At 42.3% G+C, this 27,609-nt stretch overlaps 1 protein-coding gene across 1 annotated transcript in view; it reads right to left on the reverse strand.

Annotated features, from left to right (window-relative positions):
• The window catches only part of MCCC2 (methylcrotonyl-CoA carboxylase subunit 2), a 61,536-nt gene extending 35,039 nt beyond the window's left edge, over window positions 1–26,497 (reverse strand). Inside the window, exons 1-7 of the mRNA XM_053589085.1 lie at window positions 26,234–26,497; window positions 18,362–18,428; window positions 17,350–17,434; window positions 14,150–14,251; window positions 12,500–12,627; window positions 10,283–10,395; window positions 534–647 (exon numbers count right to left, since the gene is read on the reverse strand). Coding sequence (XP_053445060.1) covers window positions 534–647; window positions 10,283–10,395; window positions 12,500–12,627; window positions 14,150–14,251; window positions 17,350–17,434; window positions 18,362–18,428; window positions 26,234–26,362 — 738 coding nt within the window. The 5' untranslated portion in view covers window positions 26,363–26,497. The remainder of the gene's footprint in view (window positions 1–533; window positions 648–10,282; window positions 10,396–12,499; window positions 12,628–14,149; window positions 14,252–17,349; window positions 17,435–18,361; window positions 18,429–26,233) is intronic.
• Window positions 26,498–27,609: the final 1,112 nt, after the last annotated feature.

Consider the following 27,609-nt stretch of genomic DNA (forward strand, 5'->3'; position numbering starts at 1 on the left):
GATGGCAGGAAAAGTGTTTAAGGAGTTTTAGCTGGGGAAGATGACAAAGTCCTGGAGATAGATGGCAGTGATGGTTGCACAATAATACAGACACACTTAATGCCAAAGAACTATAAAAATGGTTAAAGAGATAAATTTTATGGTATGTACATTTCACCAATTTTTAAAACATTATAAAATAGTTAAAATGGGGGTGTGGGGAAAGGGAAGAGCAGAGAGAGAGAGGAGGGAGGAAAGTGGGGGAAAGGAAGAACAGAGAGGGAAGGAGGGAGGTGGGTGGGAGAGGGAAGAGCAGAGAGACGGAAGGAAGAAGGGGGTGGGGTCTTGGTGTGTGCCACACCTTTTGGGGGCAAGACATAATCATAAGAGGGACTTTACCTAACAAATGTAATCAGTGTAACCTGGTTTCTTGTACCCTCAATGAATCTCCAACAATGAAAAAAAAAAAAAAAAAAAAACAGTTAAAATGGTATATTTTGTTATGTATATTTAACTTCAATAAATCAACCAACCAGTTGAGATTATGTTCTTACCAAGGGGGGTCCTCCCAAGAAGATGGTCCCCTGCTTGCCTACGATGATGTTTTCGTCAGCCAGTGCAGGCACGTAAGCCCCTCCTGCTGTGCACGAGCCCATGACCACCGCTATCTGGAATCCAAGCACACAATAAACACAGGAGACGCAGCATAAGCAGTAAACTGTACAGTGCTTGGTTCGCAATCCCACAAACGCTGCAGTGACCAGGCAATACTGCTTCATTTTTCTTCTTTTCTTATTTTATTTTATTTTATTATTTATTATTATTATTATTTTTTTTTTTTGAGACAGAGTCACAGCTCACAGCAACCTCCAACTCTTGGGCTTAAGAGACTTTTGTGTTTTTTAAATTTTCCATAATAAAAAGCTTTTAAAATTTCTTGCTCAGGGGGCGGCGCCTGTGGCTCAAAGGGGTAGGGCACCAGCCCCACATGCCAGAGGTGGTGGGTTCAAACCCAGCCCAGTCAAATAAAAAAAAACTGCAATTAAAAAAAAAAAAAAAAAAAAACTTTAAGGTGGCGCCTGTGGCTCAGTGAGTAGAGCGCCGGCCCCATATACCGAGGGTGACGGGTTCAAACCCGGCCCCGGCTGAACTGCAACCGAAAAATAGCTGGGCGTTGTGGCGGGCGCCTGTAGTCCCAGCTACTCGGGAGGCTGAGGCAAGAGAATCGCTTAAGCCCAGGAGTTGGAGGTTGCTGTGAGCTGTGTGAGGCCACGGCACTCTACCGAGGGCCATAAAGTGAGACTCTGTCTCTACAAAAAAAAAAAGAAAAATAGGTTAAGGAGGGTTTTTTTTTTTTTTTTTTTGAGCTACAGGCGCCGCCGGTTAAGGAGGTTTTGAGGCCGGTCACAATGGCTCACACCTGTGCACTCTGGGAGGCCAAGGCAGGTAGACTGCCTAAGCTCAGGAGTTATCAGCCTAAGCAAGAGAGAGACCCTCCCTCTTTACTAAAAATAGAAAAAATTAGCCAGGCATTGTGGTGGGCACCTGTAATCTCAGCGACTTGGGAAGCTGAGGCAGAAGGATTACTTGAACCCAGGAGTTTGAGATTGCTGTGAGCTAGGCTGACACCATGGCACTCTAGCCTGGGGTAGCAGAGTGAGATTCTGTCCCAAAAAAAAAAAAAAGCCAATGTGGAAACAGACCAAATAATCATCAACTAATGGAAAAACAAACAGGAATGAAGGGATAGTCACATGCTATAACATGGGTAAACCCGGGTGGCACCTGTGGCTCAGTCGGTAGGGCGCCGGCCCCATATACCGAGGGTGGCGGGTTCAAACCCAGCCCCGGCCAAACTGCAACAAAAAAATAGCCGGGCGTTGTGGCGGGCGCCTGTAGTCCCAGCTACTCGGGAGGCTGAGGCAGGAGAATCGCCTAAGCCCAGGAGTTGGAGGTTGCTGTGAGCTGTGTGATGCCACGGCACTCTACCGAGGGCAATAAAGTGAAACTCTGTCTCTACAAAAAAAAAAAAAAAGATTCTCCTAATACCCCTATCCCACGGGAAATTACAAGGGTTGTAGGGGCTCTGTGCCTGGGACTGGGGACAGAGACCACATGTATATTTCCTATTATTTCACCTTTAGGTACTATCAGAAAAGCTACAGAGATAGCAGAACCACTAAGGAAGATCACAAGTAAAACCATGAGATTTTATTAAATTATTAAGTATGAGTTCTTGGGTGGGGTCAGGAAGATTAAATGGAGAAGGTGAAGGCCAGTAAGGTGTATCACACCGGTAATCCAAACACTCTGGGAGGTCAGGTGGAAGCACTGCTTGAGACCAGGGTTCAAGACCAATCTGGGCAAAAGTGAGACCCTATCTCTACAAAAAGTAAAAAAATTAGCTAGACATGATGGCACGCAACTGTAGTCCCAGCTACTCAGGCGGCTAAGTCAGAGGATTTCTTGAGGCCAGAAGTCTGAAGCTACATTCTAGCCCAAGCAACGAAGCAAGACTTTGTCTTAAAAAAAAATTAGAGGAAGATGGCCGACTGGTAGCAACCCTTCGCAGAGGATCCTGAGCAGAGGAAGAAAAACTGGATGGAATCAGACTCCATGAAGCCAAAGGTGGGGAGCTGAGCCAAGAAAGTTCAGTAAGGTGTAACTCCAAGGAAGAGCATTGGGTGGCGCCTGTGGCTCAAGGAGTAGGGCGCCGGTCCCATATGGCGGAAGTGGTGGGTTCAAACCCAGCCCCGGCCAAAAACCACAAAAAAAAAAAGCATCCAAGGAAGAGCATTCAAGAAAACAAATTACAGGTACAAAGCCTATCAACAAGAGGATGGGAGACCCCTCCCTCAAGCAGGAGGCCTGCTGCAGGCTATCTGCCAACAAGCAGGGAACAAAAGACTTTTCATTTTACCTCGCTGGAAGAGCTGCTAAATTCCAGGTCTCTTTCTCCAGGGAGGTCTCACTTATGAACCTAGATACCACCCCACCAGGGATAAAATTGAACAGATATTTTCCCCCACAAGTCCAAACTCCCAGTCCACTCTTTCCCCCTTGCATGGTGGTCTGAAGTTCTGCCCCCTGCAGAGCACAGAGTGGTCTTGTCCTGAGAGATCTGGGCATAGTGTGGACTACCAACCATCAGGATGGAATCTGTCACTACTGGGGAAGAAAGAGGGTGTGGGAAGAAAGGGACACTCAGCAGGAGGAACAGTCCCCTGGTTATGACTATGCCTGGCCAGTGGTGGTGTTGACCCTCAGTTGGGGCTGTGTCTGGTGGGACGGGTTGTAGAACCCCTAGCTCTGCTGGCACCCACAGAGGGAGAGTCCCATGTGGACTGAGTTCGGCAGACAGGGCTTGTCCCCACCCCTGCTGGGCTTGCAAGCAGAGGCTTGATAGGCATGGACTGAGACCTGAGAGCAAGGGCGTGGTCCCCTGATTCCAACAGAAGCCTCGAGCAGTGGCTTACTGGGTGTGAACCAAGACCTGAGGGCTAGGGCATGGTCCTTTGTCACCAACGGGGCTGGTGAGCAGAGACTTACCAGGTGAGGACTGAGACCTGCGGGCAGAGTGCAGTGCCCTGGCTCTAACAGAGCCTGTGAACAGAGGCTTGCCAGGCAGTGGACTGAGACTGGCAGGTGGGGGCGTGGTCCCCTGACTCTAACTGGTCTGGCAAGCAGAGGTTAGCTGGGTGTGGACTGAGACCAGTGTGGCCCCTGGCTCCAGCTAGGCCTGTGAGCAGAGAAGCAGATAACAGTGTGGACTGAGTCTGGCAGGCAGGAGTATAAATCTCTGGCTCCAATTGTGCTGTTGGAGACCCTTGAATCCCTCTCTATTGGGCAGGGTTTGCACTGCCTGAGACAATTTGGTTGGAACCTGTGTCTGGGGTTGTCCACTCGGGGACATTCTGAGGTTGACCTTCAAAGTTCTGTAGCAGAAAAGAACCGAAGGGTGGAGGCTGGGCACTGCAGCTGTTTGTATCTCTTCACAATCGAGATTTAAACCTAATACTGTGGTTTCTTAGGATAGGGTAGAGGTTGGATGATATCAAAACAGAGCTAGCTTGCGTTATCGCACCAAGTAGATCCAAAACTGGCCAAAACTCTGAAAGGGGCCTTTGTAAGGTTGTAGGAGATAAGCCACAATTACAAAGCCTAGTGCTTTGGTAAGGGGCTATCTCTACTACCTGGGAACCCCAATTCAATTTCACCCTACCAGTTCTAATAACCAAACTGTAGAAAATAAACATGGTGCAGACCCAACAGAAGAACTCTGGCAACAAAAATAACCAGAGTAGATCAACCACTCAAGAAATGACAAGGAGACACTATTTGTCTATGCATGGCAACTGAAGATGCCATGCATAGACAAACAGCAGCAATGTCAGAAATCAAACTCAGAATATGGATGGCAAATAACATAAATAGAATGGAAGATAGAAATTGAATTCCAAAGAGTAGTTCTAAAGTTGTCTCAAGAAATTAATGAATTCAAAGCCCAAGTCACCAAAGATATGGACATAAGGAGAAAAGAGATAGCAGAGCTCAAGGAAACAAAAAAGTTAGTTGAGGAGCTCCAAAATACAGTAGAGTAACACTAGAGTTGACCAGGCAGAAAAAAGGATCTCTGAATATTCTTTGGAATGTTCCCAAACAATCAAAGAAGCAGACAAATGGAGAGCAAAAACTGATCATTCCCTGAGAGAGTTATGGGATCACTCCAAAAGATCAAACATTCATCTAGGAATTCCCGAAGGAGAAGAGGAAGGCCCTAAACGTACAGATGCTCTACTCCAAGAGATTTTGGAGGAGAATTTCCCAAGCATTGCAAGAGATATAGAACTTCAGATAGCAGACAGTTTCAGAATCCCAGCAAGATTCAACCTAAATAAAGCATCTCCTAGACACACTGTGATCAACTTTGCCAAAGTTAAGATGAAGGACAAAATTCTGCAAGCAGCCAGACATAAGAAAAGCATCACCTAGGAGCTGGAGGTTGCTGTGAGCTGTGATGCCACAGCATTCTACCCAGGGAAACAGCTTGATGCTCTGTCTCAAAAAAAGAAAAAGAAAGAAAGAAAAGCATCACCTACAAAGAGAGAAATATCAGAATGACTGCAGATCTCTCAGCCAAAACGTTTCAAGCCAGAAGAAGATGGTCATTGACCTTCAATCTCCTAAAACAAAACATCTTCCAACCCAGGATCCTATATCCAGCTAAACTGAGTTTCATTTGTGATGAAGAAATCAAATACTTTAATGACATAGACATGTTGAAGAAATGTGCCATAACTAAACCAGCTCACCAGGATATTCTCAAACCCATCCTCCACAATGACCAGCGCAATGCTCTACCTCCAAAGTAAACTCACCGCCCCCCAAAAAAATGTTTTTATTTTTTGAGACAGAGCCTCAAGCTGTCGCCCTGGGCACAGTGCCATGGCATCACCGCTCACAGCAACCTCCAACTCCTGGGCTTAAGCGATTCTCTTGCCTCAGCCTCCCAAGTAGCTGGGACCACAGGCACCCACCATAATGCCCGGTTATTTTATGGTTGCAGCTGTCATTGTTGTTTGGCAGCCCCAGGCTGGATTCAAACCCACCAGCTCAGGTGTATGTGGCTGATACCTTAACCACTTGAACCATAGGTGCCAAGCTGACCCCAAATTTCTTTGAACAAAACCCAACGTCCACAGTGGTGAAAGGATTAAAAATGCCCACTGGACATCTGAAAATCATGACACCCAAAACACAACCAGGCTTATCAATTCTCTCAATTAATGTGAATGGTTTAAATTGTCCTCTAAGGAGGCACAGCCTAGCTGACTGGACACATAAACTCAGACCAGATATCTGCTGTATACAAGAATCTCACCTCACCTTAAAGGATAAAAAAAACAGACTCAGGGTGAAGGGACAGACTTGTATAATACAGGCAAATGGAAAACAGAAAAAAGCAATTGTAGCAGATACAATTGGCTTTAAACCAACAAAGATAAAGGAAGATAAGGAAGGTCACTATATATTTGTCAAGGGAAACACCCAACATGAAGAGATTTTGATAATTAACCAGATAATAACCAGAATGCTCCTCAATTCATAAAGCAGACCCTAATGGATATGAACAACTTGATATCTTCCTGCACTGTAATAGTTGGTGATTTTAACACCCCTTTGACAGTTTTGGATAGATCCTCCAAGAAGAAACTAAACAAAGAAATATTAGACTTAAACCTGACCCTAGAACAAATGGACTTTACAGACCTCTACAGAACATTTTACCCTAATAAAACTGAAAATACATTCTTATCAGCCCACAGGTCATAGATATGATCCAAAATAGATCATATCCTAGGACACAAATCTAACCTCAGCAAATTTAAAACTGTAGAAATTATTCCTTCTATCTTCTCAGACCATCATGAAATAAAAGTTGAACTCAACAGCAATGGGAATCTTCATACTCAAACAAAGGCATGGAAACTAAATAATCTTAGGCTGAATGATAGCTGGGTCAAAGACAAGATTAAGAAGGAAATCACCAAATTTTTGGAACAAAATGATAACTAACACACAAATTATCAAAACGTGTGGGATAGGCGGCGCCTGTGGCTCAAGGAGTAGGGCGCTGGTCCCATATGCCGGAGGTGGTGGGTTCAAACCCAGCCCCAGCCAAAAACAAAACCTGTGGGATAAAGCAAAGGCAGTCCTAAGAGGGAAATTTTTAGCACTGGAAGCCTTCATCAAGAAAACAGAAAGAGAGAAAGCCAACAACTTAATGGATTATCTCAAGCAACTGGAAAACGAAAAACATTGCAACCCCAAGCCCAGCAGAAGAAAAGAAATAACCAAAATTAGGGCAGAATTAAATAAAATTGAAAACAAAAGAATCATTCAGAAGATCAATGAAACAAAAAGTTGGTTTTTTGAAAAGATTAACATAATTGATAAACCTTTGGCCAACCTAACCAGAAATAGAAAAGTAAAATCTCTAATATCATCTATCAGAAATGATAAAGGAGAAATAACAACAGACACTTCAGAAGTTCAAAAAAAATCCTCAATGATTACTACAAAAATCTCTATTCCCAGAAATATGAAAATCTGAAGGAAATGGACCAATACCTAGAAGCACACCACCTTTCTAGACTCAACCAGAAAGAATGAGAAATCTTGGAATAGACCTATATCAATCACTGAAATAGCATCAACAGTACAAAATCTTTTTGCATTATTTTTGGTGCTTTTTCTTTTTCCCTTAAAGAAAGGGATATCAATGTAATTTTTGGCTGTGAGAAAAAAATAAGCAGATGAGAAAATAAGTAAAAGCTAGGTGCAGTGACTCAGGTCTGTAATCCCAGCACTTCTGGAGGCTGAGGTAGGAGAAGAATCACTTAAGTCCAGGAGTTCAAGTTGACAGTAAGCTGTGATCAACCCACTGTAATCCAGCCTGGGCAACAGAGCAAGACTTTTGTTTCAAAAACAATATTTAAAAAAAAAAAAAAAACTAAAAAAGTGAAAGTGAGAAATGGCATAAATGATGAAGCAAAAAGGAAGGGCTGGTATGATTTAAGGTTATAAATAGGCTTAGCACTGGAGAGGAGAAGAAACAATTCTTTCTGGGATAAATGAAGGCAGATTAAGTAGCAGTGTTTTTAATAAGCAGGAAAGTGCCCATACAAAGTCTGACTTTCAACAGCCCTCAGAATGGGAGAAGATATTTGCAGGTTATGTCTCCAACAAAGGTTTAATAACCAGAATCCACAGAGAACTCAAACGCATTAGCAAGAAAAGAACAAGGGATCCCATCGCAGGCTGGGCAAGGGACTTGAAGAGAAACTTCTCTGAAGAAGACAGGCACGCAGCCTTCAGACATATGAAAAAAATGCTCATCATCTTTAATCATCAGAGAAATGCAAATCAAAACTACTTTGAGATATCATCTAACTCCAGTGACACTAGCCTATATCACAAAATCCCAAGACCAGAGATGTTGGCGTGGATGTGGAGAAAAGGGAACACTTTTGCACTGCTGGTGGGAATGCAAATTAATACACTCCTTTTGGAAAGAGATATGGAGAACACTTAGAGATCTAAAAATAGATCTGCCATTCAATCCTGTAATCCCTCTACTAGGCATATACCCAGAAGACCAAAAATCACACCATAACAAAGATATTTGTATCAGAATATTTATTGCAGCCCTATTCATAATTGCTAAGTCATGGAAAAAGCCCAAGTGCCCATCGATCCACGAATGGATTAATAAATTGTGGTATATGTACACCATGGAATATTATGCAGCCTTAAAAAAAGATGGAGACTTTACCTCTTTCACGTTTACATGGATGGAGCTGGAACATATTCTTCATAGTAAAGTGTCTCAAGAATGGAAGAAAAAGTACCCAATGTACTCACCCTTATTATGAAACTAATGTAGGACCTTCACATGAAAGCTATAACCCAGTTGGAACCTAAGAGTAGGGAGAAGGGGGAAAGGGAGGGGAGGGAGGGGGGAGGTAGGTGGAGGGAGGGGGATTAACGGGATTACACCTGCGGTGCATCTTACAAGGGTATATGTGAATCCTAGTAAATGTGGAATGTAAAGGTCTTAGCAAAATAACTAAGAAAATGCTACGAAAGCTACGTTAACTAGTGTGATGAAAATGTGTCAAACGATCTATGAACCAAGTATATGGTGCCCCATGATCATACTAATGTACACAGCTATGATTTAATAAAAATAAATAACTAAAAAAAAAAAACAAAAAACAAAGTCTGACTTTCAGTGAAGTATGAAGTATTATCGGGATTAGAATAGATACATCAAGAGTCATCTACAATAAATTAGAAGTTTCTTTTTAAATCCTAAGAGGTTCTTAAGAATATAGGAAGGTAAGCTTTAACCCTAAACTTCCTATTTAAGAGAAAGAGAAAAAAAATAAACATTAAGAGATGTGGCTCAGTTAAAGAAATACTGACATTATAGTTTTTAAAAAACAAAAATAAAATAGGCAAAAGGAAGACATTGGTCAAATGCTCTTCAAACATTCTGTATTTTTTATCATAGTAGGTATTGTTTATTTTTTAAAAATGTATACTTTTAATTTTAAAAAGATTTTTTTAAATAAAAAATTTTTTAATTTTTTTTGAATAAACAATACCTGCTATGATAAAAAAAATCCAGAATGTCTAAAGAACATTTGACCAAATATACACTTCTAATTTTAAAAAGATTTGATTTTAAGGCTCACAGCCTGTGGCTCAGCGGCTAGGGCACCAGCCACATACACCAAAGGTGACAAGTTTAAGCCCAGACTGGGCCTGCCAAACAACAATGACAACTCCAACCAAAAAATGGACAGGCGTTATGGCTGGCACCTGTAGTCCCAGCTACTTGGGAGGCTGAGGCAAAAGAATTGCTTAAGCCCAAGAGTTAGAGGTTGCTGTGAGCTGTTCTTAACTTTTATATATAGGAATGAGCTATATATTTATTGTTTTTTTACTGAATATATTTTTGGGACTTATTCGTGTTAACAAACACAACTTTAGCTCATTCATTTTAACAGCTAATATCTGTAATATTAATGCCCATCAATGGACATTAAGGTCATTCTTTAACTTTTGCTCTAACGATGCTATAATGAACTTTTCTTGTATCTCCTCATACATATCCTAGAGATTCCCCAGAGTACAGCAACTAGAAAATGCATTACTGGTACGCTTCTTTTTAAAACCTGGTTTTCTTAGGTAAATAACCCTTATTACAGAATAGGAGTATTCCTATAATTAACCAAAGGTTCTTTTTTTTTTTTTTGTAGAGACAGAGTTTCACTTTATTGCCCTCGGTAGAGTGCCGTGGCGTCACACAGCTCACAGCAACCTCCAACTCCTGGGCTTAGGCGATTCTCCTGCCTCAGCCTCCCGAGTAGCTGGGACTACAGGCGCCTGCCACAACGCCCGGCTATTTTTTTGTTGCAGTTTGGCCGGGGCTGGGTTTGAACCTGCCACCCTCCGTACATGGGGCCGGAGCCCTGCGCACTGAGCCACAGGCGCCGCCCTTAACCAAAGGTTCTAATTGGAGACAACCTTAAGATACTTTCTGTGGAAAAGATTAAATTGTTTTATTTTTAAGCCATCTTAGAATATCTAATTAGTAATGATATTTGGAGTAAAAAGAAATTGTTTCATTTTTAAGCCATCTTAGGGTATTTAATTAACAAAGGTATTTGGAATAAAAAAGCAATACTTTAAAAAAAGAAAAGCAATACTATATACCTTATTAATGAAAAATTACCTGTGTAATATGTTTAGAAGACATATTTGCCTGGTTATAGAATACACGGCCAAAGTGATCTCGATCTGGAAACACACCTGCTTGTCGAGGTAAATTTGCCCCTCCTGAATCAACTGAAGACAAGGAAAATGAGAAAAATGAGCACATGGCTATGAACAATATATGCTACGCATAGGGAGACTTGTATCAATGACAGTATCAGTTCTCAATCAAGTTCACAAAAAAATTTGTCCTTCCTTTCTAAAATATTCTAGAGCTTCTTTGTCCAATCCCCAGTGTAACCGAAAGGATTCACTATTTCCCCCAAACCCATTAGGTTTTCCTGCCTCTGTGCAATTCTCCTTGAAATGTTTAGGACTCTCTCTCCTTTGAGGATTAGCAAAAGCCCTGCAAACACGATGAATTCTTAAGCAGATAAGCTGAAAAGTATCTTCCTCTCTTTTGAACCAAAACCATCTACAGAATTCATGTGACAATTTATACAATTATGGCCTTCTGATACTGTTTTTACTGCAGATTGGAGTGGTGAATACTAAGTCAGCTGAGTTCAAAACAGTCCTTACTTCACAGCTGTGTGCCCATAGGTGTTTACTAGCCCTTGTATGCCTCAGTTTCCACACCCATGAAATGAAGAAAACAATAGCAGCTATCTCAATGACAACAGAAGACAGTTATGGCTCAGCGCCCGTAGCACAGTGGTTACGATATCAGCCACATGCACTGAGGCTGGCAGGTTGGAACCCAGCCCAGGCCTGCTAAACAACAATGATAACTGCAACAAAAAAATAGCCAGACATTGTGGCGGGTGCCTGTAGTCCCAGCTACTTGGGAGGCGGAGGCAGGAGAATCGCTTGAGCCCAGGAGTTGGAGGTTGCTGTGAGCTGTGACACCACAGCACTCTACCGAGCATGACATAGTGAGGATTCTGTCTCAAAAAAAAAGAAGATGGTTGTTATTAGGATGACAGGAAATAATATACGTGAAGCACTTAGTTCAGCACATACTCAGAGCACACACAGAAAAAGTTAATAAAAAAATCAGCTAGTCCTATGCCCATTATCATTGCACACAACCACTAAGTTTCTCATTGTTAACACATGACATCTTGTCTCCAGCTCATTACGAGCTTGCTGAAGACACAGCAACATGATCTTCTCCAGTGTGTCCCCTATAGCATTTGGCACAGCAGCTGCAAGAAGCTGGACCTCATCTGCTATTTTCTATTTGTGCAAAGCTGTTAACATTGTCATTCAAAAAGGTAAATACAATTTCCCATGGAGGGGAAAAATTTATATAACAGTACCTGTTTAAATACCTGAATAAATGAACAATATATGTTGGAGTTCTATCATACTAATTCGATATCCAGCAAGTGCTCATTTTAAGCTACTTTGCATTTAGGTTCTTTTTGGAATATCTTGTTTTTTGGGTTTTTTTTTTTTTTGAGACAGTCTCATTCCATTACCCTGCGGAGTAGTCTCATTCCATTACCCTGTGGAGTGATGTGGCATTATGGCTCACAGCAACCTCAAACTCTTGGGCTCAAGTAATTCTCTAGCCTCAGCCTCCCAAGTAGCTGAGATTACAGGCACCTGCCACAATGCCTGGCTAGTTTTTCTATTTTTAGTAGAGATAGGGCCTTCCTCTTGCTCAGGCTGGTCTCAAACTCCTGAGCTCAGGCAATCCACCTGCCTCAGCCTCCCAGAGTGCTAGGATTACAGGTGTGAGCCACCATGCCCAGCCTGAAATATCCTTTGATTTAAATGTATTTTATTTTCAAATATAAATTTACTCTTATTGGAAATTGAATTTACTTTAAATTATATCTGCTCAAATTATATGTATAATACTTAAGCACTTAACAGAGTACCTGGCCCTCAAGAGATCTATAAATATTTGCTATTAATTTTCAATATGTTGAGTCCATTATGGTCATCAGAAAAGTAAAAATACAAAAGAAAAAACTCACAAATTCGTAGTCAAAAACCTGGCGTACACCAAGAAACTATCGGGGTTATTCCACATCAATATTATGTGTAGTTCTTATTTATTTACTCCCCCGCCCCAGAATTTTCAACAAAGGACATTTTTACTTGCAATTATGGGAGAAATCAATGGGTTTTTTAAATACCTATTGCTGATGTCATATATGGTCTTCTAAGCATTCTTGCATTTTAGCAGCTAATGATAGTTTATTTTACAACTCTTACGACTTGCCCAGGTAGATGCAAGGGAGCCTATTCTGCATTGCAATTTCTTGTGCCCGTAAATGTTTTTTCACAGTCACTGGGTAGTAGCAGCCTCCTTTGACGGTGGCATCATTGGCAACAATCATGCATTCTACTCTGAAAGGCAGAAATTTCATTGGGTAGAGAATATGAGATACTTCTTCAAAATTAAAGGCCAGTTACTCATTACAAGACACACCAATATGACCTTCAATTTCTAGTACCTATCACCAATGATACTCACTAATAGACAATGTTATGATGCAAATGCAAGCTTTAATCACAGCTCATGTGTTCATTTATAATACAAAATGATTACTTTTAACAAGTTCACAAACTCATACTTGATTTTTAAAGACTTATCAATCCTATATTAGTAGTGAAAAGCTAACAACCTAAGTAAGCCACACTTCTTAATGGTTCTTTGAATGAAAGGGTCCTAAGAAAATAATAAATACTAGCCTCCTCCCCCATCCAAGTCTTGAGGGTAAAGAACTCACTCACAATAAACTTTCAAAATTTCCTTTTAGGAATGTAATTTGCAAAAATGAAAAATGACCCATCGGGCGGCGCCTGTGGCTCAGTCGGTAGAGCGCCAGCCCCATATACCGAGGGTGGCGGGTTCAAACCCGGCCCCGGCCAAACTGCAACCAAAAAATAGCCGGGCGTTGTGGCGGGCGCCTGTAGTCCCAGCTGCTTGGGAGGCTGAGGCAAGAGAATTGCTTAAGCCCAGGAGTTGGAGGTTGCTGTGAGCTGGGTGAGGCCACGGCATTCTACCAAGGGCCATAAAGTGAGACTCTGTCTCTAAAAAAAAAAAATATATAATATAAAAAAAGTTAAAAAAAAGAAAAAAAGAAAAATGACCCATCAAGAGTACTGAGATTCATTTTTTATATTTTCATAAGTTCAACATTACAGCCATGTGGTTTCTTGTACACCTAACAGAAGCTGAAAATACAACATTTATCTTGTTTAAACTCACAATGAGTAGTATACTGAAAACATGCAAAAAGTATGCCATCAACAGTGCTCTTTCACACCAAAACCAGTGTGTTACTGGGTATGAGGACCCCCCAAGTAACAAAGAGCAGGGTGGCCAACGAGACAGCAGTCAGGGAAACTGCATAAAATTGACAAGAAACTGGTTTGGATTGGATCCCAAGGAGGATCCTTGCTAGATTTTTTCCCTTCAGTTTTTGTCTATAAAGCTCCGCCAGTGAATCTAATACAGGTCTGGGGAGGATGCCTCAGTTTTAAATAATATAAGTAGCATAAAACTTCACTGCCGGGTGGCGCCTATGGCTCAGTCGGTAAGGCGCCGGCCCCATATACCGAGGGTGGCGGGTTCAAACCCGGCCCCGGCCAAACTGCAACCAAAAAATAGCTGGGCGTTGTGGCAGGCGCCTGTAGTCCCAGCTACTCGGGAGGCTGAGGCAAGAGAATCGCTTAAGCCCAGGAGTTGGAGGTTGCTGTGAGCTGTGTGAGGCTACAGCACTCTACCAAGGGCCATAAAGTTAGACTCTGTCTCTACAAGAAAAAAAAGAACTTCACTGCCTATACGTAATGTGAGGGCTGGATGCCTACACCTCATCAAGGTCTTCCTCCTGCCCCACATTATAGAGCACAGGTAGATACTCACCCTGACACTCTTCCAATGCCCGTAATAATGCCACCTGCAGGGACCTCTTCGTTGCCATATAACTGGTAACCTGCAAACTGGGATAATTCTAGAAATGGAGATCTGTAAGGGAAGAAAGAGCGTTGCCTAAGTTAACGTCATTAAAAAATACACATGCATTTAAACAGTTACACATGGAAAAAGAAAAGATTTTTCTTTACTGGACAATGTTTCAAATATACATGTTGTATATAAAATCTATTTTAAAAATCTAAAATAAAATCTGATGTGAATATTTTAAGGATTTATATAGCATATCTATATAAGCAGAACAGTAGGTACTTATTTTAAAAGATGTTGTACAAATGTGTTTTTTAATATAGAAACAGACAACTAACATTTATGCTTACTTATCATGTGCCAGGCTCTTTCCTAAGAACTTAACAGGGTGCCCCAAAAGTCGCCCATAGATTCATCATATAGGCTGGGCACAGTGGCTCATGCCTGTAATCCTAGCACTCTGGGAGATCAAAGCGGGTGGCTTGCTTGACCTCAGGAGTTCAAGATCAGCCTCAGCAAGAGCAAGACCCCATCTCTACTTAAAATAGGAACACTAGCCAGGCATTGTGATGGGAGCCTGAGGCAAGAGGATCACTTGAGCCCAAGAGTTTGAGGTTGGCTCGGTACCTGTATCACAGTGGTTACAGCACCAACCACATACACCTAAGTTGGCGGGTTCGAACCCAGCCCAGGCCAGCTAACCAACAATCACAACTGCGATAAAAAATAGCCAGACATTGTGGCGGGTGCCTCTAGCCCCAGCTACTTGGGAGGCTGAAGGCAGAGATGGCTTAAGCCCAAGAGTTTGAGGTTGCTGTGAGCTGTGATGCCATGCACTCTACTGAGGGCAACATAGTGAGATTCTGTCTCAAAAAAAAAAAAGTTTGAGGTTGCTAGGTTGCTGTGTGCTATGATGACACCGCAGCACTCTGCCTAGGGAAACAGACTGAGACTGTTTTCTTTTCCTTTTTTTTTTTTTGAGACAGAGTCTCACTTTGTCACCCTTGGTAGAATGCTGTGTTGTCATAGCTCACAGCAACCTCAAACTCCTGGGCTTAAACAATTCTCTTGCCTCAGCTTCCCAAGTGGCTGTAAACTCTTGGGTTCAAGCAATCTTCTTGCCTCAGCCTCCTGAGTAGCTGAGACTACAGGCACCTGCCATAATGCCCAGCTATTGTTTTTTTTTTTTTGAGATAGGGTTTCGCTCCTGCTTAGGCTGGTCTCAAACTCCTGAGCTTAGGCAATCCACCCACCTCAGCCTCCCAGAGTGTTAGGATTACAGGCGTGAGCCACCGTGCCCAAGTGAGACTATGTTAAAAAAGAAAAAATAAAGTTGCCATGCGTACAGAAACTGAGAAGTAGCTAAATATACCTTTACAGAATATTCATTACAAAATTTTACAAAGTATTTACAAAATACTCTCTAAATGTTGGCCATTTCTTTGTAAAAATTTGTAATAACTATTTTGTACATATAAAGGTATTATTTAGCTACAATTTCACATTTTTTCCATGTATAGTGACTTTACAGGCAACGTTTGGGATACCCTGTAGAAAAACTAACTCATTTACTCCTTAGAACTACCTTCTAAGATGGATCCTATTATGACCCTCATTTACTGATAAGGAAATTGAAATACACAGTGATTAAGTCACACAACTAATAAATGGCAGAGCTGGGACTTTAGTAAGCAATCTGCCCCAGGGATCAGGCTCTTAACCACCTATTAGTCCACCTCTTACTTAAATGGTCAAGGTACATTAAGTGGGAAAAAGACGGGCTATAAAATACATTTAGTTTTTATTTTTATTTATTTATTGAGACAGAGTCTCAAGCTGTTACTCTGGGTAGAGTGCAATGGCATCAAGCTCACAGCAACCTCCAACCTCCAACCTGAACTCAAGCGATTCTCTTGCCTCAGTTTTTTCTATTTATTTTTATTTTTTTCCTACTTCTCCATTCCTGAAAACTTTTTTTTTTAATTAAATTATAGCTGTGTATCTTAATGCAATCATGGGGTACTTTTCTATTTTCTTTTAGTAGAGACAGGGTCTCGGTTTTGCTCAAGCTGGTCTTGAACTCGTGAGCTCATGCAATCCACCCACCTCAGCCTCCCAGAGTGCTAGGATTACAGGAGTGAGCAACCATGCCTGGCCAAAACATCACAGTTAGTTTGATTTCATTTTTGTTTTAAAATCACTGTAAATGTCTAGTACATATATAAACAAAAATGGTCCAGAAGCATTAATAGTGTTTGTCTCCAGGTTGGATATGTGTGCATGTGTCATAAGAAAAAAAATAGTTTTGGAGTTTTCATTTACTCCTCTTTCTCCCTCTTATGCCATATCCAATCCTTCTGGAAATCCTATGGGGTTGGCTCTGTCTTCATAATGTATCCAGAAGCTGACATTCCCACCACCTCCCCTCCCACCACCCTAGTTCGAGTCCCCATCACGACTCCCTTGAGTCCCTGTGATTGCCCTCTCACAACACAGCAGCCCTAAGTCAGAAAGACTAGAAATCTCTTATTCAAATCCCTACAACAGCTCCCCACAGTAAAACCCAAAACTTTTATAATGGCCAAAAAGACCCTAAGGGATCTGATCTATTTCCCACTACTCTCCCCTTTACTCCCTCCAGTCCAGCCACGCAGACCTCCTGACTACTCCTTACCCACATCAGCAGATCCAGCACACTCACACTCCAGGGTATTCACATTGGCTATTCCCTCTGCCTGCAACACTCTCTCCCAGAGATTTTACAGGGCTCTCTTGCTTCCCTCCTTGCTCTACCTTGACATCTACCCTCACTATCCCACTTAAAACTGCAACTTGACCCTCATCTTCCTTTCCTTTACCCTGGCCTACCTTTTCTTTCTTCTATGACATTTACCACCTTCTAACTTCCTATATAACTTATGACGTCTATTGTTTATTTTCTAACCCTTCAGTACCAGTAGGACAAAGTTCTTTGTCTATTTTCTTCAATGATACATCACTAGTGCCTGAACAGTACCTGACATATGGTAAGCTCTCAAAAAACATATGTGGTCGAACCTTACGATAAGAATCAGAATTCAAAATAATTTATGTACAAAACTGTCTAATGAAGTACCATGCAATAAAGAACAATCACAGTTAGCCGTTTGGTGTGTACCAACCCAGGGTCTACAAGACTGTCGATTCTTTCTCTGGGTAACAGTTTTCCTCTCGAAACATGCCGTTCTCGGGCTTTCTCACCACCTCCTAGGATAAAAGCATCATTAGGTTAGAATAAATTGACACAATACAAGGTCTCTATCTAACTTAATGCCAAAAAAAAAAAAAAAAAAACGTAATCCAAAATATACTGCTTTTAAAAAGTACAACATATTCTTTGAGAAAGGCTAATTTTTCAGATTATTCTCACCTTACAAGCTGCTAATTTTTAAGTAAATGAAGAAACTGGCATTTTTTTTTTTTTTCAAAAACTCAATCTACCCCAATCCTGGAGTGTATCATACAGGTTTTGAATTCACTAGTAATTACTTAAAGAAATTACATAGTATTTTCTCTGCAGTTTATACCTTGCAAATACTGCCTCATATATAGCTTATTATAAATAAGGTACTTGTAATATATTAAGAATCTTATTTTAGGCTGTATTTGGGGACTCATGCCTGTAATCCCAGCACAGTGGGAGAATCATCTGAACCTGGGAGTTCAAGACCAGCCTGGGCAACATAGTGGGCAACATTGGGAGACCTTGTCTCTAAGAAAAATGAAAAACCAGACAGGTGTGGTAGCACATACCTATAGTCCCAGCTACCTGAGAGGCTAAGGCAGGAGGATGGCTTAAGCCCAGGAGTTGGAAGCTGTAGTGAGCTATGATTGCACCACTGCATGCCAACCTGGGCAAGACACTGTCTCGAAAAATAAAAAAGAAAAGAAAATATCTTATTTGGAAAATACCCTTTAATTTCAAATAACATGGATTTCTAAAGTAAAAATGTCATGTATACCATTAACAGCAAAATGGAATAATAAAGCTTATCACACTACATTCCTAAGACACCATTTCACCCAAGCAAAAGAGTAGTAGCTTTAATGCTACCATTTCTTTTTCTAAAACTAACAGCTATACAGGGAGATTGTCACTAAAAGCATAAAATGAAGAATAAATGCTGGGTTTACCTAGTCTTATGTACTCTGCTCGTTCATGTAGTTGATTTACTAATGCTTTCATCTGCTCGTAATTCTCCTAAAACAGTAACAAAGGAGGGGGGAGAAGAATATTAGAAAGCAATTACCTTTTTACCAAAATAAGGACCAAGAAAAACATCAGTCTGTGCTCCTCCACGTGTCCCCCACACTGTGCAGCCCCATCCTGTGGACAACCACCCTTGCCTACCTTTGTTTAAGGTCTTCCTCTCTACCACCACCTGGCTGCTCCATCTCTCCAAATCTTATCCCTCTTGCAAAGCCTAATGCATGTCTCAACTCATCTCCAATGTTATTTCTGTCTAATCCTATCACTTTAACATCGTTCTTCCTTAAACATCCAATGAACTTAACTTTTTTTTTCCTATTTTAAGGAATACAAGCTTTTTGAAGGTTAGAATGCCACCTCATTTTTTCTGCCCCATCAGTCACTATCCTGAGATTCCAACCCACACAAAAGTATTTCCTTACTGACACATTACACTTAAAACCCTGGGAGAAAAAAAAAAAAATGAAATCCCCATTCATGTTTGAAAAAACATCTCTGGTTATTTAGTTCCTTTCATTTGACAGGATGTTAAACAATTTCCCAGCAGTTCAGAATTAGATGAATTTCTAGTCTTTACAGTATGGCTCCATTTTCTATACCTCCAAGAGCTCTTAAGATCATGGTTTCTGCTACATTCACTTGCCGGGCAAAATTCAGAAAATAAGAAAGAAAGCAAGCAGCAGGGTATTAGGGAAGGAACAAACCTAAGCCCTGGGGTAGAAAGGTCCCAAGCCCTGAACCATCTGTCTGACAGCCCTATGAGCTACTTCCCTTTTCATCCCACTGAGCCCTGCATCCTAAGGAAAAGAACCTGCTGGGAACTTGGCTCAAGAACCAACCCAAGTGTTCATCAATACATGAGTGGATTAATAAATTGTGATCTATGTACCCATATGATACCATGGAGTGCTACTCAGCAATTTTTAAAAAATGGTGAACTAATACCTCTTGTATTAACCTGAATGGAAGTGGAGCCAATTCTTCTAAGTGAAGTGTTGTAAGAATGGAAAAATAAAACACCGCATGTACTCACTATTAAATTGGAACTAATCAATCAACACTTATGCATACATCAAAAATCAAGCAGGACTACGTGGTGTGCTTTGGGGGGGGGGGAGGAGAAGGGATGGGTAATTCACACCTAACAGGTACAATGCACACTAACTGGATAATGGGCACACTTATACGTTTGACCCAAGTGGTACAAAGGCAGCGCATATAACCAAAATGTTTGTACCCCCTGGAATATTCAGGGGGGAAAAAGAAAAGCATCTGCTAGAATGGTGTTTTTCAACGTTGGCTTTACGCTGAACTCACTGAGGAGCTTTGAAAAAACAAACAAAAACATAAAAAGCACTGAAGACTGGTCCTACCCCAGAGATTCTGAGGTCACTGGCTGCAGGTGTGACCTAAGCATTTGGAGCTTTAAATGTTCTTCTGGTGTTTCTAATGTGCAACCAGAACAGAGAGACACTGGCCTATAATCTCCATTTCTGAGTTTCCACTCAGGACAAACTGGGAAAACACCAAAAAGGACTTGATAAAAGGCAACCCCTCTCCTTGCCACTGGAACTTTGTCAGATTGTCATAATATTTGTATCATGATATTAACAACATGACATGGGGGAAGGCCAGAAACTTTCTCTATTATTATTAAACCCAGGTGATGAGACCCCTTTGCTCACATACAGCAAATGCAGAAATTCTCCAATGTATGAATTGTCTCAGACAAACAGCTTTGCACCCAGAGTGTGTCTGTGCAGGCCATCCCCAAAGAGGCAGCATCAGAACGACCTATATAGCATCACTTGTCACGTCAACTCTTTTTCTTTTCTGCAGCACACTGGAAGAGTAAGAGTTGTCTTAGGCCAGACATTAAATACACAAACACAACAGCTGAAGAACAAAAGAAAAGGTCCATGCATACTTTTCATGACACCACAGATAATCAAAACAGTCCTCAAATAATCTGCATGAGGCCCGTGGGCTATAGATTGGACACCGCTGGGAGGGCCTTTGGATAGAAACCACTCCCACAATTGAGGGCTGTGACCAAGATCATCTTTATCATCTCAGAGACCTCTAGCAGAGGGACAGGCTTTGTAAAGGAAAAGGCCTCCTTGTGTATAAACCAAACAGTGTAACAGAGAAGGACTCTGGGAAATGGACTCAGTGGCTGTCTCAATATTGTTACCCAAATGGCATCTTCCCTTTGGGGCTCTCACCTTAACCCTGGGATGCACCCTTCCTCCAAGTTTGGAACTCAAACATGATGGAGTTCAAGCAGCCACTTTAGGCCATGAGACAGACTATATTACTTGTTCAAAATTCTTCCTTCCTTGCCAAGGTTCACAATGAGAAGACTCTACTTCATCATCCCACAGACTTTGAGTCTGCCCATATTCTTGCAAAATTTAGTGTATGAGAGATTCATTTTAGATCTAAGGCCACATAGAAGTTGAAAATGAAAGGATAAAAAGAGATATTTCATGAAAACAGTAACCCAACAAGAGCAAAGGTGGCTATTAATACAAGATAAAATAGACTTTAAGTCAAAACTTGTTATGAGACAAAGAAGAACATTACACATTAATAAAAGAGTCAATTCACCAAAAAGTAAAACAACTTTAAGCACATATGCACCAAACAATAGAGCTCCAAAATATATTAAGTAAATACTGACAGAATTAAAGGGAGAACTAGACAGCTGTACAATAATAGACTTTAATACCCCACTTTCTTTTTTTTTTTTTTTTGTAGAGACAGAGTCTCACTTTATGGCCCTCGGTAGAGTGCCGTGGCCTCACACAGCTCACAGCAACCTCCAACTCCTGGGCTTAAGCGATTCTCTTGCCTCAGCCTCCCGAGTAGCTGGGACTACAGGCGCCCGCCACAACGCCCGGCTATTTTTTGGTTGCAGTTTGGCCGGGGCTGGGTTTGAACCCTCCACCCTCGGTATATGGGGCCGGCGCCTTACCGACTGAGCCACAGGCGCCGCCCAATACCCCACTTTCAAAATGGATAGAACTCCCAGACAAAAGACTAATAAAGAAAAACAGGTCTTACAACAAAGGTAAAGATCTGAAAAGAGCAATGAAATGTTTTAGAAGTTGTCTCTTTAAGCAACTCCCCCCAACCCAGCCTTTTGGGGAGTAAAACCTGCTTTCTTTCCAAGGCTAGTAATGAGGTGGGTGGAAAAATATTCTTTGCTGTTTGTTTTCTGTTATCTTAAACTGCAAGAGAGGGATCAACAGAATTAGCCAGACAAGAGTCACAAGATCATTATAACCAGAGATAAGGTCAACCAAACCAATTATATAGTTGAATGACAGTAGAAACCAAGCACATGTGATACCAGTCACAAAGACCCAACTCCAACCACCAAAAACTTCCCTTCAAAAACGGCCCTGTTTTTCTGTGTCAAGGGAGGATGGTGTCTTTTGAGATACTAGTCTGCTGCCCTCATTTGCTAGCAAATTAATAAACTTCTCTTTCCTTTTCCACCAATTACTCATCCTCATTCTTTTTTTTCATTCAGCCTCTAGGACAAGTAGTGAATGCAACAGTCTTGTACTTCATAGGGTGGTCCCCCAGATACTCAAGTGCAGTCCCTCCACTGAATCCAAACTAAAGGGATTTGTTCTGTAAAGTTTGGATTCAGTCAAAAGGCAGCACTCAAGGATCTAAAAGGCCATATGTGGCCCCAAGGCTGCAGTTCCCCACCCAATGGACTTACACATCATTCAACAACAGCAGAAAAAAGTACCTAACTTTTCTCAAGTGCACAGAGAACATTCCCCAGGATAGACAATATGTTAGGACACATAACACATCTAAATAATTTTTTTTTTTTTTTTTTGAGACAGAGAGCCTCAAGCTGTCGCCCTGGGTAGAGTGCTGTGGCATCATAGCTCACAGCAACCTCCAACTCCTGGGCTCAAGCGATTCTCCTGCCTCCGCCTCCCAAGTAGCTGGGACTACAGGCACCTGCCACAATGCCGGGCTATATTTTGGTTGCAGCCGTCATTGTTGTTTGGCAGGCCTGGGCTGGATTTGAACCTACCAGCTCAGGTGTATGTGGCTGGCGCCTTAGCCACTTGAGCCAAAGGCACCGAGCCACATCTTAATAAATTTTAAAAGACTAAAATCGTATGAAATATTTTCTAATCACAATGGAATGAAACTGGAAATGAGTAGCAGAAATATGACTAGGAAATTCACAAATACAGTAGAACTTCCATAGTTGACCAGCTCCCTACACTGACCACCTCAAGTTGACCTGATTTTCATAGACAGGACATGCACCACATGTATGTTATCAGCACGAGAGACCTAGTTCCTTATGTTGACTGCCTCCATATGTTGACCAAATACAAGTATATGAAAAGAAAAATATTGACCCACTGGGGCTGACATTTGCCTCCCCAGGCTGAGGAGTATCAGTGCCAGGCTCAGTCCATCAGATTCACATGACAGAAGAGTCAGCACTGGTCAGAATTCACCTGCAGGGCAATTCTCTATTAACCAACTTATTCTCAGGATGAGACCCACTAACCATGAGGCAGTGTAGTTTAGTAGCAAAAGGGTAGGCTTGAAAGCCGGATGAACCTGAGTTCAACTTTAAGTTTCCCCACTTACTAGTACCAACATGTGGCAAACCTTGACCTCTCAGTGCCTCAGCTTTATCACCTGCAAAATAACAATAGTATACTAGTAAGATTCTTGCAAAACTGAGCAACCACAGGGCTTAGTGCCTGATAGTCATAATGAATTTGAGCTGAGCCAGTGGCCACCTCCTTCTCAGTCTTTTCAATTATGGAATCTACCTACATAGGGCTGTGTAAGAACCATTTTAAAGCAACAATCAAGACCTTGGCCTCAATAGTTAAGAGCCAGATTGCCTGGCTTCATATTCAGGCTCTGCCACTTAATAGCTGTGGTTATCTTGGCTCTGCGTCTATAGCTCAGCAGCTAGGGCGACAGCCACATACACCGGAGCTGGCGGGTTCAAATCCAGCACAGGCCTGCCAAACAACAATGACAACTACAACCAAAAAAGCCAGGTGTTGTGGCGCGTGCCTATATAGTCCCAGCTACTTGGAAGGCTGAGGCAAGAGAATTGCTTAAGCCCAAGAGTTTGAGGTTGCTGTGAGCTGAGATGCCATGGCACTCTACCAAGGGTGACAGCTTGAGACTCTGTCTAAAAAAAAAAAAAATTAGCTATGGTTATCTTAGACAACTTACTTGACCTTCATGTATCATAGTTTTCCTATATATAAAACAGAGATAAAAGTCATACCTGCCACACAGGATTATTTTGATGGAATACACGAGTAAAAGCATATAAAGTCTTTAGAGAAATGGTTGGCACACTATATAATTTCTGCTATTATTATTATCGTTCTTATTTATAATCAGCAAAGACAGGAAAAGGGTCATTAACTTTATATCCACCACCACTATGGAAGTTGGGCTTAGCCATATGACTTGCTCTATCTACAGGAATTTCATCATATCCCAGCAGAAATTTTAAATCCAATTCATGTCCAGCCTCTTGCTCCTGTGCATTCTGCCATGAGAACAGCATGTCTAAATCAGGGGGACTCCTTCAGCCTTGGTCCAGGAATGAGAAGTCACATGGAGCGGACCCGAACCCCTGCAATAAAACAGTCACAGCAGCTGATCCAAACCCAACACACAAAGTGTGCGTCAGAAATCAGTATCTGCCATTGTGAACTACTGAGATTTTTAAATTGCTATAAAGCACAACCTAGCAAAAGGTGATTCATATAAAACCCTCACCAAATATCCTAGCTTTGATCTGCCAAACCCGCTACTGGTCCTATAGCCTTCCTTGTGTTAATGGCACTACCACTACCTAAATATCCTGCCCTGTTAGAAACTTCAAAGGTATCCATGATTTGTCACCCATTTTCTTTCTTTCTTTTCTTTTCTTTTTTTTTGTAGAGACAGAGTCTCACTTTACTGCCCTCAGTAGAGTGCCGTGGCGTCACACAGCTCACAGCAACCTCCAGCTATTGGGCTTATGTGATTCTCTTGCCTCAGCCTCCCGAGCAGCTGGGACTACAGGCACCTGCCACAACGCCCGGCTATTTTTTGGTTGCAGCTTGGCCGGGTCTGGGTTTGAACCCACCACCCTCAGTATATGGGGCCGGCGCCCTACTCACTGAGCCACAGGCGCCACCCTTCTTTTTTTATTTTTGAGACAGAGTCTCACTACATTGCCCTCGGTAAAGTACCATGGTGTCACAGCTTACAGCAACCTCAAACTCTTGGGCTTAAGCAATTCTCTTACCTCAGACTCCCAAGTAGCTGGGACTATAGGTACCCACCACAATACTCAGCTAATTTTTTTTGTTGCAGTTGTCATTGTTGTTTAGCTGGCCCAGGCCGGGTTCGAACCCACCAGCCTCGGTGTATGTGGCCAGTGCCCTACCCACTGAGCTATAGGTGCTGCTGCCGCCCATTTTTCACCCTTTCCCCTCAGGTATTAAGTCTATTATCTTCTTTGCTCAAGTATTTATTCCCCACACACACACAAACAACCGTAATACTGACCCCATCATCTCAGGACACAATTCTTCCAATAGCACCAAACTCTAGTCATTCCCTATACTACTAGTCCATCCTCCACGCTGTCACCACATCAATGAGTCTGCCATATCCACAGGTCCGTGCCACTTCTCTACTTAAATATTTTAGTGGATAGCATGCAAAATGGAATCTAAATGTGGCTTCTGCCTGCAAGGCCCTCCTCTAATCTGGCCCCCAAATCAATCTCACCTCCAGACACTATTCCACAAATACCATAACCCTAGCCATGACTTCCAAGTTCTCACACCATAGATACACCTTCAAAACTCAGTACCTATGTCTTTGTAATCCTTTTGGTTTAGTCTCATCTCTCATTCTCCATGGTGAGAATGATGGCCAGTTCTTACCCAAGTATGATCCATCTCATTCCTCATGTCCTATCTGAAGCTTTCTATGACTAATTTTTCAAGCTTTAGACACCCTCTTACCACAGTGCACTGAAGTTACCTGCTTTCTTGTCCATCTTTCCAACAAAATCATGAGTTCCATCCTTACACCTCAGTGGCAGAGCCTGAATATGATGCCAGTGGACTAGGTACACACTAGTGGTACCTAGACCACTTTTACAGCATTACCACTTAATGTTTCTGCATTAAACCTTGTGTACTGTTTGTACAATCTAAATGTTATCTATCTGTATAAGTTTAAAAAGCATAGGAACAGATTAAAATTTTCTAGCTCTGGTATTTCACAAGCTGAGTTGTTTTTTGACCTTGTGAGGCTTGCCAATTCCAAGAAAACCACTCAAAGATACTGTGGAATTAAGTACTTCTATTACTACATCCAATTATTTGTGTAGTGCTAGGCCAGTGGTTCCCAAAGCTGGCTGTCACCAGTCCCCTTAAGAACTTCATTAACAACGCAAACACCAAGACTCAGGAGACCCAGAAGGTTCAGAGTGGGCCTCAAACTCCCCTGGTGATAATGCTATATTTTGAGAACCACCGATTTCAAAGACAAAGTACAGTGCCAGTTCTGAAAGTGAACTAAAACTTTTTTTATTTGGAATTATTTTCTTTTTCAAACTTCACAATACTCTAGTGAGTTCCAGAACCATGACTGGGGCTCAGGAGAAAAGAACAAGAGCTGTTCACGCGTGACACCCCCCACCCCCACCCCACCCCACCCCACTTGCCAGGACCTAGTCTCACGGTCCGGCACTGGTGACTCGCCCGGCCTACCTGGTAGATGGCAGAGCTCGAGTCCGGTTTGGTGCCCAGCGAGGCCACCGAGTCCCCATGATAGGCGCGCAGCCGGGGGACAGCAGGGCGGGCGCACGGCCGCAGGGCTAACCTCAGGGCAGCCCACATAGTGGCGGGTACAGAGCTAGGAAGGAGAGAGACAGAGCGGCTCACAGTGGCCCAGCCGCGCTTTCCCCCGCCGGTCCCCAGCCCGGGCTGCAGCTCTGCTCGGGTCCTTGCAGCATCAGCCTAGGCCTCTCAGATTCTCAGACCTCCCCTGCAAGAGCCTGAGTGCGCCGCTCACGATTGGTCAGAACCAGGCGCCACGCCTCCAGCCTAGCCAATAAGAGATAGAGGCGCAGCCCCGCGAGGCCCCGTCCCCTCGCGAGCGCAGGACGAAGGGTCGGAGGAAGATTGACTCCGCGGCGGCGGGCCGCTCCCGCGTGCGCTGTGCCCACAGAGCTGCGGTGCGGTTTGTATCGGTGTTGGATTGCCACAATCTATACGATCACGGTAGCGATTATGTTGACGACTTTGGTGAATCTCACCTGTCATGAGAGTGCATGCAGCATAAGCCTCTAGTCCTAGTCACATTATTTTCGCTGTTATACTGATAGAGGTTGTTGGCATCAGCATCGTAATCCTAAATAAAGGACAATAAAGACCTTTAAAAATTAAAAAGTCTGGGGTGGCGCCTGTGGCTCAAGGAGTAGGGCGCCGGTCCCATATGCCGGAGGTGGCGGGTTCAAACCCAGCCCCGGCTATAAAAACCACAAAACAAAACAAAAAAATTAAAAAGTCTGTACAGAATGCCTCCAATTTTTTCATTCAAATATTTATTGAGCATTTCCTAATTACTACTTCATCTCTAAAAATATCTACATCCGTCTCTAAAAACAGCCGGGCGTTGTGGATGTAGCTACTTGGGAGACTGGGGCAAGAGGATGGCTTGAGCTCACGAGTTTGAGGTTGCTGTGAGGTATGACAACACGGCACCCTACCAAGGGTGACAAAGTGAGACTATCTCAAAATAAGTGTGTGTGTGTGTGTGCACGCATGCGTGCATATATATATATGTTTATTTATTTATTCCAGGCCGGGTGCAGTAGCTCAGCACTTTGGGAGGCCAAGATTGGAGGAAAGTTTGTGAGTCCAGGAGTTCAAAAGCTGAGCAACACAGGAAGACCCCATCCCTATCAAAAAAAGTCAAAATTGAGAACCCCCCAAAAAAATGTGGAATAAATACCAACAAAAGTAAAGGGAAAAAGGAAGAAATAAATGGAAAACAGCAGACAAAAGATAACATAAAAAAATCAGTAAAGCAGTCCAAAATCTAATTATAACAGTGAAAATGGAAGGAAGGAAATTATCAAAGA

This window comes from Nycticebus coucang, chromosome 1, assembly GCF_027406575.1.
Source record: "Nycticebus coucang isolate mNycCou1 chromosome 1, mNycCou1.pri, whole genome shotgun sequence".
Classification (NCBI taxonomy): Eukaryota; Metazoa; Chordata; class Mammalia; order Primates; family Lorisidae; genus Nycticebus; species Nycticebus coucang.